The sequence below is a fragment of the Eucalyptus grandis genome, chromosome 6, assembly GCF_016545825.1.
Source record: "Eucalyptus grandis isolate ANBG69807.140 chromosome 6, ASM1654582v1, whole genome shotgun sequence".
Classification (NCBI taxonomy): domain Eukaryota; kingdom Viridiplantae; phylum Streptophyta; class Magnoliopsida; order Myrtales; family Myrtaceae; genus Eucalyptus; species Eucalyptus grandis.
The window spans coordinates 118,993-137,738 of NC_052617.1; the positions used below are offsets into that span (position 1 = coordinate 118,993).

The window sequence follows — 18,746 nt, forward strand, 5'->3', positions numbered from 1 at the left end:
CATGAAATTCAAAATTAAAGAAATGCAACGATTAAATATGCAATCTAAATTAATTAAATGACCTAATTCTAATGACGAGCAATTTCTAACTAAGTGAACTTAACAATAATTACTAGACGATGAAAATTTCATAAACCTAATCCTACATGTCTGATTTATTAAACCTACATGCTTTGATGCAAGATTTTGATTTTTGATTTTTTTAGTATTTTAGTGTTTTTCCAAAACAAGTAATTATCGACTAAACATTAAATCTAAACAATCAAGATATTCAATAAATAAATGATTAAAATAACCGAAAAAATGACCCGTTGTCTCACGATCAAATTAATGATTATTTTAAACCTAATTATCACGACAAAGAGTTCAAAATAATTAAAAATCTAATCCGAAATCTTACGGATCAAATTAATAATTACATTGATTTAACAACCAAAATACCGTCAAAAAGCCTGAAACTTAATATAATTAAAAAATTGATCCGATGTCTCTCGGATCAAATTAATAATTACAATAAGTTCGGACAAAATCCTTACGTATAATGCCTACAAAATGCACAGATATTAATATTGACAAATCATATTCTAACTTAAACAATAATAACAAAATTTAAAATGAATAAATAATAAAATAAAGAAAAAAACAAACTACCTAATTTGCTTTTCTCTTTTCTTTTGTTTTTCTTTTTCTTTTTCCTTTGCTTCTAAAAGAAAAGCTCGGCAGCTCGTGCGGCTGGTCACCGGGAACTCCGGCGAAGGCGGACCGGCGAGAACGGGCGGCGGCAAGGGCAAGCGGGACCAGCTTCTCGGCGTTGGTGGCGGAGTCCGGCGGCTTGATCGGCGTGCGGAGGGGTGATGGAGTGCATATCACGGCAGTCACGGGGCGTCGGTTCGGAGGAGGGCGCAGCGTCGGGTCGTCGCGGCGATGGTGGCTCGGGATGGGGCGCAATGGCGGAGCTATCACCGGCGGCGAGACGGAAAGCGGGGAGGACGTCGGCGCTGCAGCCGGCGTCACGGGAGGAGACTTGCGGCGGTGGTCGTTGCAGCGAGGCGTCGGGACGAGCTCGCTGGTGCGAGAGTGCGGTCGTCGGGCGTCGAGCACCGGGTGGTCGCGACGCAGGCAACGCGGGAGGTGTGGGCCGGTTCGGAATCGGCGGTGTCACGGGTTGCGGGCGCGGTGGTGTCGCCGGGCGTCGGCGCTTGGGTCGTCGTGAGTCGGCGCGACGATGGCTGGTGGAGACCGGCGATGCGAGCGCAGCGGGTGAAGAGAAACTCGCGATTGGGCAGCAAATGTGGGGAAGAAGATGAACAGTAAATGTCCCATCACTTCTTCCCCTCTACTTTGGCTTTTTCCTTTCCTTTTCACTTTTTCCCTCTGCAGCCGCACACTCTCCTCTGCTTTCGTACTCTCTCTTTCTCCTCTTTTTTTATTTTCTTTACTTTTCAATTTTTGACGAAAAGTAACCTCCGCTCCCCCCGAAAGGTGAAGAAGAACCCCTCTATTTATAAAGCGAAAATTCGAGTTTGTTTCGCCGGTAGAGATTTTTGCTCAACCTCTCGCCGGTGGAGATTTTCGCTCAACTTCTCCAACAAAGAAATGGCTCCAAAATCCGACTGTTGAATTATTTTGAATTCAAAATTTCTTTTCAAAATTTCCCTCTAATCTTTTATTTTCTAAAAATTAATCTAAATTAGGTGTCAACAATGGATATTCCAATATTTGTTAAACCTTAAAGTGATCTGATTGAATTGGGTATTCGCATCTGTTGTTAACGGGCGTAGTTGAGCAGCAAAGTGTAGGCAATTGTATTTGACTGAAGCTTGTAATGGGAATGGCCCAGTTGACACGATATTGATTAGGATTTGCTAGGTCCCCTCTCTAGCCTATAAAAGGGTAAGTTATATCTATCAGTTACCTTTAATCTCATTGAAAGCTGCTATATCGAAATAGGTCATAGAGAGGAAGATCTAGTATTCCAATATATCCCTGATTATCAGAGTAATCTAGTTTTCTTGAAGTAAAGCAATGACTCAAACAGGTACGCTTTAATTCCGCTGAATTTATTGATCTTGGTATTTTACAATCATGTATGGATCCGTTTGTTCTTAATTGATAAATTGTTTATGAGAATAATATTCTACAATTAGGACAACGCAACTTCTCACATGCAAGTTGAAATTAGGACTGACTAGTGAAATTGGCGCATGGGACTACACCTGAAATAAACCAGGCAAAATCTAACTCTAATACCATATTATAATGTCAAACCCAAATAAATTTATGAGTAGAAGGAGACCACAAGTATACCAAAAGCATACACACCAATAGACAAATTATGCAAGATACTTCAACAATAATGATCACGTATCGTGTCCTTAAACTTTATCTTCATTGATGTACATCTCATTACATAACTGTTAAATCTCTTCTTGGTCTTTCATGTGTAGGAACTGAGTATCGTTCTCTCTTTTATTTGGAAACATCAGATGGTGTAATTTTATGGATTACTTTCCAACTTGGTCAGGCCTACCTGTACATAGCTTTCAAACAACTCTCCATCTCTGACTCTCTGGTATGACTCAGCAGCTGAAGCTGGCGACTGGAGAGCAGCTTCAAGGCCGTCACTTTCTACATCTCGCTCCAAAACGCCCCATACGGGGCGGACCCGAAATTTGCATAGTCATAGCCCAAGAGCTTCCCGCTCATGAGCTTGGGACGCGAAGAGACCGCGACGTCGTGCGCCGTGAAGCACTCTTTGGCCGCCTCGTGACTACAAACCACCAACGTCGGGTACACCCCTATGCGGATTCTGAAGATGAGCCAGTACCTGTCGGCCAATTCGCACAAGACCTCGTGCGGAAGTTTGGGTCCCGCTAGGAGGTGGAAATGGCCGAAAAGGGGCCATTTCCCAGCGGCTTCCGGCGGTAGCTTGGCTTTGCCGGCTCTAGACGACCTCTGGAGGAACCAAATCGTCAAGAGAATCGCCGTTACGATTCCGATGTTGCTGGTGTTAAGGTACGAGAAGAGGAGATCCATGGTGGCTGTAAAGAAAGGGTTGAAAGAGCAAAGTCCCTTTGTTCTGGATCGATGTTCTTAGCCTAAACTCCTATGGGATCAGTCTCTTACAAGTCTCTAGCTTTTATTCGGAGGTTAGTTGAAGAATGTGACAAATGCATGGATTAAATTTGCATAAATAAGCCGGCGGATTGAGGCCACAAAGGCTTGGGAAGAAGATAGGCCAACCAGCATCGCCAAAGCTCCATGTACCTTTCAGTTTAGGGGTCTACAGAAGGTACTCGTTGAAATATTGATCAGTCTTCCATTATAGTCTAGAATTCTTATGATTAATGTTCTACGAGTCTCTAGTTTAATAGGAGGCGATAGATATTTGTGGTGCGAGGTTGAAAACAAAATGGCATGGACAAACCGGTGGATAAAAGTCATATCGAACTCTAATTCGCACTGACCACACATTCCTACCTCCGGTTGAAATAACTATGATTACCAGAGCATTTAAATGACTACTCCTAAGCGGCCTCCCAACTAAAACCACCACCATCGGGGGCACTCCGACGCAGATCCTGAAGATGGGTCTGTACTTGTCGGCCGAAGCACCCAAGGTCTAGAGTGTGAGTTTGGGACCTCCTGGCCGGTGGAGATGGCCAGAAGATGGGCCATCCACCGGCAGCTTCCGGTGGTTGAGCTTAGCCAAACTTCTAAGTAGAAACTAGTCAAAATGACAGCTATCGGGATTCTCTGGTGTTGAGGCATGAGAAGAGGAGATTCATGGCAATCAGTGGATTGAATAAAGAGCGAAGTCTTTGGTTGATACGATACATTTGATTTCAGTACACTAGACATGGGTTCCTATCAATACATAGTAAAAATCAACGAGATAACAGGACACTATGTCAGATTAAAATTAAACGTGTGAAATCGCGTAATACAACTGACTGCATAAACTATCACCAACATCACCTTCAACTCATTTTGACCGTCTGAAGTCCCCCATGCACGTCGGTCCATATCACACTCTGAAAAGAAATAACTCAAACAAGCATTCCCAGATATCGCCTCATCTAATTTGTCTTGCTCCTCCTTTTTCGGAGTTATCATATTAGCATGTGCTCCTGGATTTCATGATAATGGCAGATCACTTCATCAACTGATAATGAAGAAGGCCATTCCTGGTTTGACCTGTATTAGATGAAATTCCCGATGCGGTTTCTTGTCTGACCCTGAACCAGCTGAAATTCTGAAATGCTCATATACAGTGAAGAGAGAATATTGCCTCGTAAGAGTTAGCACGAGGCCACTAGCTATCTCGAACGCTAAAGGCTTTTAGGTCGAACAGAATTTGCTTTACTGAAACACCATGAACTAGCACACATTGAGTTCGATGTTATATATATTACATACTTCCTTCACCGAGTTGACCACTGTTCACGATAAAAAGAAAGCACGATAAGAAGACATTGTCCATTGCCCAAGAGTAGCCAAAATGCCAAACGGCTCTGGATTCAACCATGGCCACCACAGGCTAAAAAGTTATGGGGAAGACTTTGCACTGTTTGACTAGACCATTTTAAGATAGCTTTCAATGGCCTCTAGACAGAGAAAGAATTCACCAGGGTTGGAGGGACTATATCCTCAACCACACGGAAGATGGTGACGTCCAGGATGATGTTCTTACTGATGCTGTCTGCGAGATTGAAAACGCACACATCAGACTGCTCCAAGTTGTTCTCCAAAGTGAAGTTCTTCCATCCAGAAGACAGCCCCCCACTCCCACGGCCTGTGAGCCTGTACCGGGCATGCCATGTGCCCTCACCAACACGAAGAATCACATCCTGGTTGCGGCGATCCATATGCGTTGTTGCCCAATCAGTAGGAATTGACTGCGTCGTACAAAGATCAACGATAAATATCACAAATTAGCTGAAAAGGCTGCGATGTATAAGAAGCTAATAGAATGGACTAGGAGTACAGAAACTTACCAAATAAAATCTCTTGTATACATGCGTGGGTCGCATAACTACCAGGAAGCTATCGCTTGATGCTGCAGCCCGCGCAAGCTTGAAGGCAGAGGATTCCTCCTCTTCTGTGACAGGTCTTCTGTTGGATACATAAACTGGAGAGCCCCGTGAACCGATAAACAGGGACTTTGGTGTTGAATCTGTCACATAAATACATTTTAAAACACGAACAATTAGAACCTTGGGCTGCTGATAAAGTACTTTTGAGAGATGTTTGTGCCGAAAATCTAGAACTCCATTTCATAATTCACACTCGTGGAATTACAGTTTCTAACTATTATCCATCTTATTTCTTAGTTAAAAGAAAGTGAAAAAAAAAAAAAATACGCCATACATTTTATTTGCCACTTAATTAATCAAAGAACATAGTGTGTGGTTCTTAAGTCAAGTACCTGGTTTTTCCTCCAGACATTCAAAAGCGACAGACAGTTTCTTTTTTGGGGTAGCCTTCTTATTACGTGGCTTCCCTGAAGCACCCGCCTCGATCAAGTTTTCAGAAGCTTTGGCTTGAGATAATATGTTGCGATCAGCTACTGTCACAGTCCTGTCCTCCCGAGGATCCTCAGTAAGAGTTCGTTTCACATCATGAGACACGGGAGTATGCATAGCCTCGACTGAAGAATCCCCGAGTTTTCGCTTCGTACCGCACTCTCTGTCCGCCGGATTGTGGCTGCATCTTTTGTGGAAATACGCAGCCTCCTTCTCACACAAACTGTGTTGGTTGAACACTAAGACATTAAAAGAGGACTCTCCGTTGTACCTGAATACCAAAATATCATTCTTCTCCAGTGCATGATCTTTCACGAAATCTTGCCAACCGTGTTTGAAAAGCAAGTTTTCATCATCAGCCACGGTGCCAACTTTCCATGTCGCGCCGCTAGGACCCTTTAAAACCACATTTTCAGGTAACTTGCTTCTCAGATTCTCGGCAAATTTTTTGGGTATAGCCTGTGCACAGAGAAAAATCTAACTATCGACTTTCAAGAGAAGGGACCGCGACAAATATGAGACAAATATGCGACAAAACCAGAGAACTCTATGCACGAGAATTGAAATCAATGAAAAAGAATCAACATTCACAACTACAGCAGAGATTGTAATAAAAGCGTCATTGGCATCTTTATGGTCACAGGGATTTTGTGTTGTGCCCATCATCGTTAGCTAATATCAGTCGTGTCTCTCCCAGGCATGACTCTGCTACATGGTCCCCAAAGCGAGTTTGACTGACTCATGCTTGCCACCAAACTAAAAGGCTCAGAAACTCAACATTGTGAAAGAAAATTTGTGATCGGGCCACTTATAATGAGGAAAAATTTTACTAACTGATGCTACTGCTGACTTAACCTAAATCTGTCACTCTGGCCTAAAAGCAAGATATAATCCACAAAGACACCCTCTATTTCAAGCCAACAAAGTCCAGAGACAAACAAGATCAGCGCACGACAAAAAACAGTCGCCTTCTTCAGTTTCCAAGCCGGTATAAAAAAAGATTCCTTTTTCCCCCTTCTCTCTTGCTGGAAATAAGAGGAGTGAATGGAGGAGCAGACTCACAAGCTGCTGATGAAAGTCACCCTGAAGGAACTGGCAGAAATGGATGGAATGGAAATGGGTCCAGTAGATCTCCTCCTCCCAGCTTTTGCATTCCTTGCATGCCCCCTCCATTTGCTGACCTGAAAAATCAAGAAACTTCTTACAGAACAAAGACTGACCCAATCCGAAGAAATGTTCCAGAAATCGGAAGGAGACATTAAAACGAGAAAGAGTAGATGAGCAGCACTCCTACTCAAAAGTGGTGAGCGAGAGCGATTCGAGACGCTCGAGAAATTTCTCTTTCCCCTTCTGCCACAGTACCCCCTAACGCAAACGAGAACAGAACAGGTCAAGAGCACGGGATCATCGCGGTAGCGGAACCAAACCAGCAGTTACTGTTACGCGGGAGTTGATGACGGGATGGAGTTACGGCAAAGATTAAATTTAGTTGAGGTCGAGGCAGAGGAGAGAGCCCCAAAGAAAATGCTGGTCATCGTCCCGCAAATCCCACGTGGCTTCCACTGACACGGTACGCTGTTGTCGTCGTCTGCGTCGTCAAAAGACTCGAAGCTGTGTCCCTTTTTTAACTGCTGTTGATATTTCTGATAAGCGTGACGAAATTCCGAGAGACTCCCCCGGCCGCTATTGACGCCTGTCCCGCTGGGCACGTGACGGTCACGTGTCGACGAATCGAATCTCCGAAGCTCGAAATATAGAGGTGGAGAAACGGGAAAATCTTGAACGCGCATCGTTTTTTTTTTTTTTTTTTTGGTCGGAAAAAGACTAAATTGCTCATTAAGTAGGGAAAAGAGTACAACCCGCAAGTAGGGCTTCATTACAAATCAGATCTAACATCGGAGGAACAGGTGACGAGGCCCAAGTTGGGGGAAGGGAACCTCGACCGTGGGCTTTCGCAGCCCAATCGGCTAGGGCATTTGCTAATCTTCTGCAATGATGCACCTTCAGGTTCGAAAAAGAGGGCAAAAAGTCTTCGCATTCGGCGAGAAGAGCACGGCATTCCAACGGTGGGAGACGCTCATGATTCATTACTTCAACCAAAATTAGGCAGTCGGTTTCAATGATCAGGTCAGAGTGATGCTTCCCTTGTTGAAGAAGATCTTTTAGAGTATGTAAGAAAGCTTGAATATCTATTTCAAGTGCGGAAGATGCTGGAACGCTTTTGGTGAAGCCTCCAAGCAAGCTGCCTGTGTGGTCCCGAGTGATACTAGAGATCGCACCCAGGTTTTCTGCAATGGGAAAGGCACCATCTATATTAACCTTCATCATACCATGCACCGGTGGGAGCCAGGTAGTGTTAGGGGTCGGCGATTTGTTTCCTATCTTCTCGTTGCTTTGCTGCAATTGGTGTTTCGAACCGTAATGTGCGGGTGAGCGAGAGCTAGAGCCGATTCCACAATCGGTCCGGATGCGCGAAGTGGTGGCGGAAGATGACATGGTTTCGGCCTTCCGATTTGCCATAAAAGAGCTGCTATGGTCTCAAATTCCAAAGACGTTACCTTTCTCGTTGTGATATATCTCAAGCCAAGCATCAATGCGATGATTTGCAAAAGCCATTACTTGTGATTTGTACATTAGGATGGTTCCAAATCATTGTGTCCAAGGGCAATGCAGAAATAAATGTTCGTTGTTTCATGGGAACGGGTAGAACAGAGAATACAAAATGGATCATTGGTGATTCGGCGACGGAACAGATTGTACTTTGTAGGAACCGCATTGTGGCCGATAGACCAAAGAAAGATGCGGATTTTAGGGGCCGTCTTGGTTTTCCAAATTTGCTTCCATAGGTGAGTGGGGGTAATATAAGATGAGGATGGGCGAGAATCTGTCTGTGTAGCCTCTGATTTCTGTATGAGATGATACGCACTCTTCACTGTGAATTGTCCATCTACAGTTTCTATCCATACAATTTTGTCTTCAGTAGATGCTGGCCATAATCTAATTGCCAGAATTTCTTTCACTATATGCTCATCAAAAATGTATGTTTGAGAAGTTGGGTGTTCCATTCATTTTGTGCTGTATTGATGTAGTCTGCAACTATGCTTGGTTCATCCCTATTAGGAGGTCCACATAATGTTCCCATAGGTAGCCATTTGTCTTGTCTCACGTTGATTCTCTGGCCATTGCCGACTGACCAACTCAACTTAGGAAGAATTGAATCTCGGCCCAAGAGAAGACTTCGCCAGCCCCAAGAGGGTCGGGATCCCTATTCTGCATGCCAAAAATCGGTAGATGAAAAATATAAGGCTTTGAATAGTTTGCACCACAAAGATAAAGGATTTTGAAAAAGTCTCCATGCCTGCTTTCCCAGAAGGGCTTTATTAAAGGATAATAAGTCTTGAAAACCAACCCCCCTGTACTTTTCCTCTCTTTTAGAATATCCCAGCACTTCCAGTGAATTCCAGACTTAGTGCTAGTGTGTTGCCACCAAAACTTAGCCATCTTTTGTTCAACAGACTTGCAGATGGAGACAGGAATCTTAAATATTGACATCGCATACTGCGGTAGAGCTCGAATCACAGCTTTTAACAGAACCTCCTTCCCTCCTTTAGAAATCAACTGTTCTTTCCACCCAGCCAATTTAGCATTCACCCTCGTGTGAATCCAAGCAAACATATCCCTCTTTGAGGACCCCCAATCTGAGGGAATACCTAGATACTTTCCAGTTTTATCAAGGATTGGCACTCTTAGTACTCCGGCCATATTTAACTTGAGGGACATAGGACAGTTTTTGCTAGCAAAGAGGCCTGATTTATTTCTATTTATCTGCTGTCCTGTTGCAATACAGTACTGGTTTAAAATGCTCGCCAAATTTTGACATTCCAGCGTTTTACCATCTAGAAAAAATATCTCATCATCGGCAAAGAATAGATAGGATAAAACCGGACAGCTCCTGTTAAATTTCAGTCCTCGCAGATGACCCATATTTATAGCATTCTGAATAAGAGTGGATAACATATTAGCCACAAGTATGAAAAGGTAGGGTGAAAGAGGATCTCCCTGCCTAATTCCCCTGGTTGGTGTAAAGAAAGGTAGATCTTCGCCATTGATTTTGACACTAAGAGAGGTAGTTTTAACACATTGCATCAGCCAAACCACCCATCGATCATGAAACCCAATCGACGCATATAGTCCTCCAAGAAGTCCCACTCAACCTTATCATAAGCTTTCGCATATCCAGTTTAGGATTGCCTGAAATTTCTTCTTTCTCTGTCGAATTCTAAATTGATGTAAGACCTCTTGAACTATAAGAATGTTGTCCTATATCTGTCTGCCTGACACAAATGCACTCTGTTCTGTGGCAATCAAATCTGGTAGACAACATTTTAATCGATTCGCTAAGACTTTGGAAATAATTTTGTATAGAAAATTACATAAACTGATGGGGCGAAATTGATCTAACCTCTCTGGATTCGGTACTTTGGGAATCAGACATATAGAAGTTCTGTTTATATCAGCAGGCAACACACCAGTAGTGAAAAAATTCTGCACTGTAATAAAAACATCATCCTGTATAATGTCCCAATGACTATGGTAAAAGAGGCCATTAAAACCATCAGGTCCTAGACCTTTTGTTGCTCCCAACTGGAAATTAGCTAGCTGTACTTCCTCTCTTGTGACTTCCGCAGTTAAATGATTGTTCATTTCATTTGTCACGATCTTTGGGCATTGCATTAAAGTGGGTCTATAGTCTCTATGACCAGCAGTAGAATAAAGGTTCTGAAAAAAACAGTTGGTCATGTGCCTCACCTGTTCTGGGTCTCGAATCCATACCTCATTTACATCTTTGAGCATGCTGATTCTGTTTCTCTTCCGTCTTTGAATCATAGTAGCGTGAAGAAATTTAGTGTTTCGATCCCCCCTCAACCGCCTGATGCGAGATCGCATTGCCCGGTAGTGTTCCTTCCCGTGTCCATATTTTCTGAATCTGCTCTGCAGCGATTTAACCCGATTGTTATTATAATCAAGCTAGCAGTTGATTAATGTGATACCGGAGCTTCGCTTTAAGAGATCTATTTGATGATGTGCGGCAAGTAAACTTCATTCTCGCTCCAATTAGCCAAAGCTGTAGTTGTCATCTCGTAATTTTTGGAGATGCTTTGAAGGGATGATTTAAGGCTGATGACCATACATCAAAGACCACCCTGTGGCATTCATCATCTTGAAGCCAAAAAGACTCAAAGGTGAACCTCCTTTTCCTCCTTTTTGATTTGACTTCTGTATTTAAGAGTAGTGGACAATGGTCTGAGCCTATAGCGGTAAAGCGTAAACTTCAGCTTTCCGGATAGGTTAATCGCCATTCCATTGTGCACACAGCTCTATCTATTCGCTCCTTTACAGCTTCCTCACCACTTCTATTGTTCACCCAAGTGTAGGTACAGCCCTTGGTTTCAAGATCCATCAAAGCACAGTGGTCTAATAAATCTCTAAAAGATTGCAACCGATATTGCTGAGGTAAGCGTTTTCCCACTTTCTCCCAGTGATTCAAAATTTCATTAAAGTCGCCAATGCACACCCAAGGTAGGGTATGTAGATGGCTGAGTTGACGCAAAGTTGTCCATAGATGTTGCCTCTGATGAAATACTACTGAAGCATGCAGAAAAGTAATACCCATAGTTGTCCTTTTCAGAACATCTGAGCAGATAGTATCAATATGATGCTGGTCATGAGAGTGGATAGTAAGATTAACCTGATCATTCCAAAAAATAACCAAACCTCCAGCCAAACCTAGGGGATTGATCACAAAAAGGTTTTCATAATGAAGATTTCGCTGTAATCGCTTGATGACTGGTTCCTGGTTTTTGGATTCCATCAAAAAAATAATATCGGGCCTATCATGGACCACTATGTCTTTTAGAGCTTGAATTGTCAGGGGGTTGCCTAGCCCCTGACAATTCCAACTTATAATTTTCATTGTTCTGGCGGTGGTTGTTTTGGGCAAGCCACCACAGCCCTTGTGTCTACCCCTTCAGCTGCAAAGATCGGGGTATCCATAAGGAGTGAATCGTCCAGAGGTACTTGAACATAGGAGGGAGTCTCATAAGGGTTATAACGCTTTGATTTTTTATGGGGACCGGCCTTAATCACCATTCTCGGGTTTTTGAGCTTCTTGCTGTTCACCACAGGTTCTTTCAATATCGGTTCTGCAATAGAAGAAATTTGCAAGGTAGGCAAGGGATTGCTATGAGGGTTCTTTGTGGTATTAAGCTCCACAGATGGAGGTTGATCATTTGTGCTTGAAGGTGCTACAGGAAGTAATAAAGGTGATTGCAATGGAGTTTCTGGTATAATTTCTTCAACTTCATCCTGATCTGGTTGTTTCTCATAGAAAGCTTTCCATAATGGATTGTGCTCTTTGACCTCGGCCCTCAACCAGGGGCCATAGGATAGCTTATCTTTACCTTCCATCTTAACCTCTTCAAAGGGGATATTTTGACATTGTGTTGCATAATGGCCCAAGATACCACATTAGTAGCAATAATAAGATAAGCGCTCATATTTAAAATCAATCCATATATTCTGTCCCTCCAATCTGAGTAGCTTGCCAGATTTCAATGGTTCGTTAAGATTAATATTCACTCGTACCCGCCCTGTTTTAATAGCTGAGTTCTCTTTTGTTGCTAAGCTCACTTCCTGAACCTGGCCAAGGTGTCTAGCAGCCTTGGCGAACATACTCGCTGTGCATCTTTCCAAAGGGAGTCCAAAGATTTGCACCCAGAATTCGCATGTGGTGAAATCATAGCAGTGAAGAGGCGTGTTGGGAAGCCATGGTTTTAGTATCAGGAGATGGTGCCCAAACAGCCAATGGCCACTATGTAAGATTCTTTGCCGTTCAGTTTCAGAATTGAATTTAAAGACATACAGACCTTCTTCGAGTTGAGAAATTTGCACATGGTCATTGCGCCAGACTCGTGTTAATGTACTCTGAAGAGCTTGAAAATTAACTGATGGGTCTGAGAGAATTTTACCCACTAAGGTTGCCTTGCACTCTTGCAGCTTTTCCGGCGGTATTTCATCATCCCAGACGTCCACGTCTTCTTCCGACCAAAGTCGGCCAAGTCGATTACATAAGGCAGCAAGGCGAGCATCTTCCGAAGGGTGGGATGTATTCATAACTGAAACTGTCTAGTGATGGCGTAGAAGTCAACATGCAAAGCTCCGATGAGATGTACATAAGAAAACCCCGTCACTTGACTACCAGGGAAAGCGAGAAGAGGAGGATCATCATCAACGGAGAAGAGGATTGAGAATTGTAAGAGAAAATGAAAATCTAGAGTGAGAAGAGGTAAAAAGGAAAGAGGGTTTAGTCGAGAAGAAGGAAGATCAACTCGGAAAAACCCAGAAAACTACAGAAAACTCTGCATGTCGAGAGAGAGGACTCTACATGTCAAGAGAAGGTGAAACGCGCATCGTTAGCTTGAGAAGAAAAGGCGCGAATTTGACTTACATCCTGCCTTCAGTTTGAAACCTTAGTTCTCTCTCTATATGTATTTTTCTATTAATTCCCTAGGGAGAAATGAATTTTCAAATGCGAAATTATCCTCGCCTGACTGCTGAAAATTACACGCGATTGTATTTGTTTGTGATTTTTAGCAACAGTAATGAGCCAAGGGCCAATTAAAACACATCACTAATTTCGAGAAAAGTCCTGCTCTAATGAGTTATTTTGATCAAATGCATCAAATATGAAGGGTTTTTGGAATTTTCCTTTTATATTTGTAGAGAATGCATATGGGTATAGTTGACTCGTTGGTCTCCACAAAGCCTTGATCACCATTTATTAGGGATGTGCAAAATGAATTGCCTAAACCAAGAACCACCTGGACCGAACTAACTGGTTGAATCCAATTCCCGATGTCTAAAAGATCCTATTGTTAGTTCCAAGGGAGAACCATACTAAACCAACTACATATACTTTTTAGTTTTTCTTTTTTTTTAATAGTAGGTTTAGTTTATTACTTATGAGGAAATAGAAGTCTCTAATTGGACAATAAGATATCCAAATAAAAAACATAAGATTTGTCTCAACCTCTAAATTTGATTTGATCAGGCTTTGGACAATAAGATATTTGGATTGGAACATATAATAATAATAAATAAATAAATAAAAATAATGATTGGTTCCATTAAACTAGACTAGCTCCTCAATTCCCAAAATTGAGAATTAGGAACCAATCACCCCTACCATTTAAGGCTTATTTGGTATATTTCTCTTCCGGAGAATAATTTTTTTTTTTAGAAATAGCTTTTTCTATTTTTATTCCCTAAAACAATTTCTAAGTAAAACAACATGTTTAATAACTACACAAAATTCTATTCCAAGAATAGAAAAAAAAATCCCTTTAGTAAGACCTATGACTTCTTTTGTGCCATGGAAATTCTTTTAGTTTTAATAATTTTTTTTAGAATTTTCTCCCTTTTAGTTTTTTAATAGAAAAAGAAATTCCTTTAGTTTTTTTCTATTTTTATTTCCTGAAACAATTTCTGAGTAAAACAACATGTTTAATAACTACACAAAATTCTATTCAAGAATAGAAAAAAAAATCCCTTTAGTAAGACCTACGACTTCTTTGGTGCGGTGGAAATTCTTTTAGTTTTTTAATAATTTTTTTAGAATTTTCTCCCTTTTTTTTCCTCTCTTTTTCCTCTCTTTTTTCTCCTCCTCTAGCGGGTGGCCAGCGTTAGCTACTAGAGGCGGCCAAGGCTAGCAACCATTGGCAACTAATGGCAGTGAGGGATGACAAGCGGCAAGGAAGAAGAAGAAAAGAAAAAATTGACTTATTTCTAAAAATTATTTTCAAGAATAAGAAACTATTTTTTTCTACTTTTTGTTTCTATTCCAAATCCATTCTCTGTCTATTTTTCTATTTCGAGGAATAAAAAAATTAATTGACATTATCGAATGGATTTTTGTTTTTCTATTCCGAAGAGCAAAAGAATAGAAAAACAAAAGAATGGGAGTGTTGCCATGCACACCCCTGTACAATTGATTTTTACATTTTTCCTTCTCGTTTAAGAGTAACTACAACATACATTGGCGTTGTCAAATATATGTGCATAATAAACTAGCAACCTTGTACAACATTGATTTGAGAGATTGGCTAGTTAGTCCTCAAAATCAAAGGTAGATAAAACCGCTAGTGTAAATATTGATTATACTAGCGATGTGTGATCCATTTGTCCTTTATTTTATTTAGGAAAATTCCAAATAATAGCCTAAAATACATTCATTTTTTCAAATAAAAACTTGAAGTTGAAATTATTTCAACTCAGCAAGAGTGCTCCTGCCAATGGCTATTGCCCCATTGCCAGTGGGTTGATAGCGACGTTCGGTGGGATTGCCAGTGCCTAGGTGAGGGCCGGCGACCCTCGTTGACAGGAGGTGAAGGCTGACAACCCTCGTTGACCGGAGGCAAAGGCCTACTAGTCACCAGAGAGGCATCTAAGTAAGGGTTGCCTGCCCTTGCCCCTGTTTGGGCGAGGGCCGCCAGCCCAGCGATCCTCACCCCAATCCCCTAGACCTTGCCACACAAGTCTAGGGGTGCTAGGTGAGGGTCGACAATCCTCGCCTAAGCACCAACATCCCCACCAACCGTTGTCGCTGCCCCACTGACAATCGAGCCACCCGAGTGTTCCCCTTGCTTTTTTTAAAATTTTTCTTTGTTAAGTTTTAATATAATTAAATTTAATTTTGAATTGTGTTTGGACAAAAATATCCCCTAATCGATTGAAATTTTTGCCCACTGGCAAGCAGGCGAGGCCAAATCCTTATTTGAAACTTCAAAATTGATATAATCACTCCAAGCTCTTATTTGGAATTTTTTTCATTTTATTTTAACTTTATGACATACACATTTTGACTTTTATTTAAATCTAAACCTTTGCACAATGTGTGTGAATATAGACAATTAGATGAAGATATGAATTTTTCATGAAATTTCAAAATTTGACAAAATGTATCATATGAATATCCTTTTCCCTAAAGGATCGTAAGTTAATTTTACACTTTTAATTCATTAGATCAACCGAAACATGTCAGGATCATCGAGGTGTCAATTTTTTTTCCTTTTTTTTTCCTTCTCTTCTGTCTTTTCTCTTTTTAAATAACTTAGAACTCTATGACAAAAATAAAAAACTTGGGATTCAATTTTGAATTAGCCCCCAGAAAAATTTTGTGCATTGGACGTCCTCAAATAGGAGGATCCGGCAACGACAACTCGCAACAATGGCGATGGACAAAGCAAACTACGTTAGATCAAAGTCGGCCGACCATCTTAGACCTCAAAGGACGGCCATGATTCAGGCAAGCTTGTCGGATTCCCCGAGCTTCGCCGGAATGGCCTGTCGCATTTAAGAAACAAAGCAAATTGCTCAGCTACACTTACTGTCGCTCAGCTACACTTACTGTCGCCCTTATCTCAGTTGATCGACATTGAGAGAAAAGCTAATGAATCTAGATTGATATACAAGCCTCCGATCCAGAGCGTTGGCATTTTGCCAAACGCAATAGACTGAAGTATCTACTAATACGCGACATTTCCGACGTGCCACAAACTGATACTGCTCATTAGGACCGGTTCGTCACACAGGTCGCCGTCAAGCTCTTTAATGAGACCCACTGGAAGGGACTGTAATATGGCCATCAAAAAAGAAACTTCTCTTGGCGGGTGGAGAGACATAGAGAGAGGTCATTACGAGCTTGTCGTGGGAACCAGGGACAATGACCTAGGAGAAAGATCTCGGGATGACAGGTCCCTCGGCCATTGAAGACGAACTGGAGGAAGGAAGCTAGTGACGCCACCCACAGAATTTAAAGAACCTAAAGGAGCATGAGTCATATATTCTACAGAACGACGTTCTTGCCAAGGTTCACAAATAACTAGTTTTACGTCTTTGAGCACGCATAGAGCCTTTGATTATGTCTCGACAAAAATTTGACTATTGTGAATAACTTATGAAAGTCACTTTGTCGGCTTGATCAAGATTATTAGTATTTTTTCTATTCCTCCACTAGCAGGTTTTTTCGGAAAAACTCCATTTATTCTGGTGTGGATGGCAGGCGGGCCTATACTTCTTGGTTTCAGTAGGACGAGATCATCCCAAGGACGCCTTCGGCAACTAGGGATTCCGGACCGACTATAGAATCATGTACGCCAATTTGTCCAGTATTAAAGAATTCTAATTTGTTTCAATTTGAGGAAGAGAAATGGTATTCATAAAAATCCAGTATTTTGCAACAACGTAAAAAACTGGGGTGAATCCCCGGTTCCTTTGCTACCGCGGGCTTTACGCAATCGATCAGATCATATAAATATCCCTTCAACACAATATAGGTCATCGAAAGGATTTCGGAGACCCACCAAAGCACGAAAGGCGTAAAGCATTTGTAGGTGGCTTTTTAAGTCCGCTGTCAAATCTCAGGACTCAATCCGGGCGGTGGAAACTACCAAGCTGGAGATGAGAAAGAACGAAAGAAAGCTATACAATTTATCTCTCTAAGCTGTAAAGAGAGAAGCAGACACCACATCCTCGTCCAGCTCCCTTGATTTGCCTCCCTCCTCCTATGCCCTAGATATGCGGACACGCAGCAAAGATGGACCCACGAGCTCGAAGGTGCACGTGTCACCTTCCTCGACCCGGTTGTCGCGGATAAAAGCTCGAAAGCCTTTGCTTAACAACCAGCTCTCCCACTTGGTGATGTCCTTCCTGCGGATCATCCACACCGGCCACCACTTCCCTAAGCAATTTGCTGCTATCAATACAATGGACAAGCCGGATAGGAAATGCGACTGAGCGGATCGTAGCAAAAGAGAAGGATTACAACGTCAGACTTACCAAGATGGCTTGGTTGACGTGGTACGCTTTCATGGTTATCTGAAAAGAGAAGTGATCGGCACCGGATGATCCTTCTGCTCCACCTGTGTCGCTTTCTGAGAAGATCATTATTAGTATGCAATCGGCATAAAGAAAAGGTATCTAAACCTGCGATTACATTCATAATCTGAGTTGTCGTTTTCTTTTTTACCCTGTTTAACCAACCCGACCCCGTTAGATCCGATCGATTCGGTAGTGACTCGATGAGAATTCCAGGCAAAAAAAGAAGCCTCCATCGGGCTCATAGTCGGGTCGAACACTCGCACGTCGAAGCCATCTTCGCCATCATACCAGAAGACCAAGAAGTCACCAATCTGTACAGAGTGATCCTCCACGAACTGGGGCCACCCTCCACCGAAATAGAGCGCACCCTCTTCTTCCATCAGGCCGACCATCCAGGAATCACCACTAGGGCCGGTTAGCGAAACCGCTTGAGGCCGCCGGCCTTTGATGTAATCTTGAAAGGCCAACGGGATTTTCTGTGGGGATTAAGAAAGATGCGTAGAACCTTAAACATGAGACTCTATCACATACTGACATGGCCCATGGCTTCCAGATCTCGGCTCTCTTGCGGCGGACCTGCCGCCGCAAGCCCCGACCTCTGGGCGGCAGGTCATCGAGGACGCAAAACTAGCAACAGCGAAGTTCAAACAGTAGGACGAAGACGGGAACCGAAGAAGAAGACCAGAACGAATATGGCCGAAAAAACCAGTCCATGTGGCATTGTTCGCATAAACATAGATATGGCGAAGAAGAAGAAGAAGAAGTGACGTACCATTCGTTCAGAGCTGTGCTCGGACATAAAAAACTTGAAGAACATGGGTCGTTTCACTGCATCCTCCATTGTAGTATAATTTGTTTTGTCTGTTGGATGTGGGTTTCTATTGATTGGTCAGAGAAAGAACATAAAGTGTGGGTCTTTGTTTCTATCTCCTTTTAGCCGCAACCCTTACAGAGAGAGAGAAGGGCTTTTGTTTCGGATGGGCAGAGGAGCCGAAGGTGATGTTCTTGTGCAATATATGAAATTCAACAGTCGCCACCAAAACCGGTCCTTGTGTACTCTTCTGTAGTCGTCCTTCTTCTGTTTCCTTTTCCATGTGCGCGCGGTGGAAAGCTCCCGCGAGAAGGGCCGTATCGAGATCCTCTCCATTTTCGGACCGGTCCTCCCTCCTGTTTTTGTTGCAGAGCATATATTCCTGAAAAGCTGCAGGCTCTTTTGATACGGTGAAATGCCCTCAGCCCACAGACAGTGGCAAAACGACACGCCTTTTGCCGCTTCTAAATTCG

General features: G+C 42.5%; 3 protein-coding genes across 3 annotated transcripts; all 3 read right to left on the reverse strand.

The window, feature by feature from the left end:
• Positions 1 to 2,628: 2,628 nt before the first annotated feature.
• LOC120294863 (cytochrome P450 82A4-like) lies at positions 2,629 to 3,036 on the reverse strand. Its single transcript, XM_039315669.1, has one exon. The coding sequence runs from the start codon at positions 3,034 to 3,036 to the stop codon at positions 2,629 to 2,631; it is 408 nt and encodes a 135-aa protein (XP_039171603.1).
• A 1,303-nt stretch (positions 3,037 to 4,339) lies between these two features.
• Positions 4,340 to 7,035, reverse strand: LOC104447772 (B3 domain-containing protein REM16). The gene is made up of 5 exons (XM_039315004.1): positions 6,820 to 7,035; positions 6,588 to 6,706; positions 5,429 to 5,984; positions 4,998 to 5,176; positions 4,340 to 4,898 (listed from the first exon to the last, which is right to left on the reverse strand). Exons 2-5 carry the CDS (start codon positions 6,696 to 6,698, stop codon positions 4,608 to 4,610), a joined length of 1,137 nt encoding a protein of 378 aa, XP_039170938.1. The 5' UTR covers positions 6,699 to 6,706; positions 6,820 to 7,035; the 3' UTR covers positions 4,340 to 4,607.
• A 10,111-nt stretch (positions 7,036 to 17,146) lies between these two features.
• Positions 17,147 to 18,303, reverse strand: LOC104451094 (B3 domain-containing protein REM16-like). The gene is made up of 5 exons (XM_018875389.2): positions 18,235 to 18,303; positions 17,994 to 18,089; positions 17,611 to 17,938; positions 17,421 to 17,515; positions 17,147 to 17,374 (listed from the first exon to the last, which is right to left on the reverse strand). The coding sequence occupies exons 1-5, from the start codon at positions 18,301 to 18,303 to the stop codon at positions 17,147 to 17,149; spliced, it is 816 nt and encodes a 271-aa protein (XP_018730934.2).
• Positions 18,304 to 18,746: the final 443 nt, after the last annotated feature.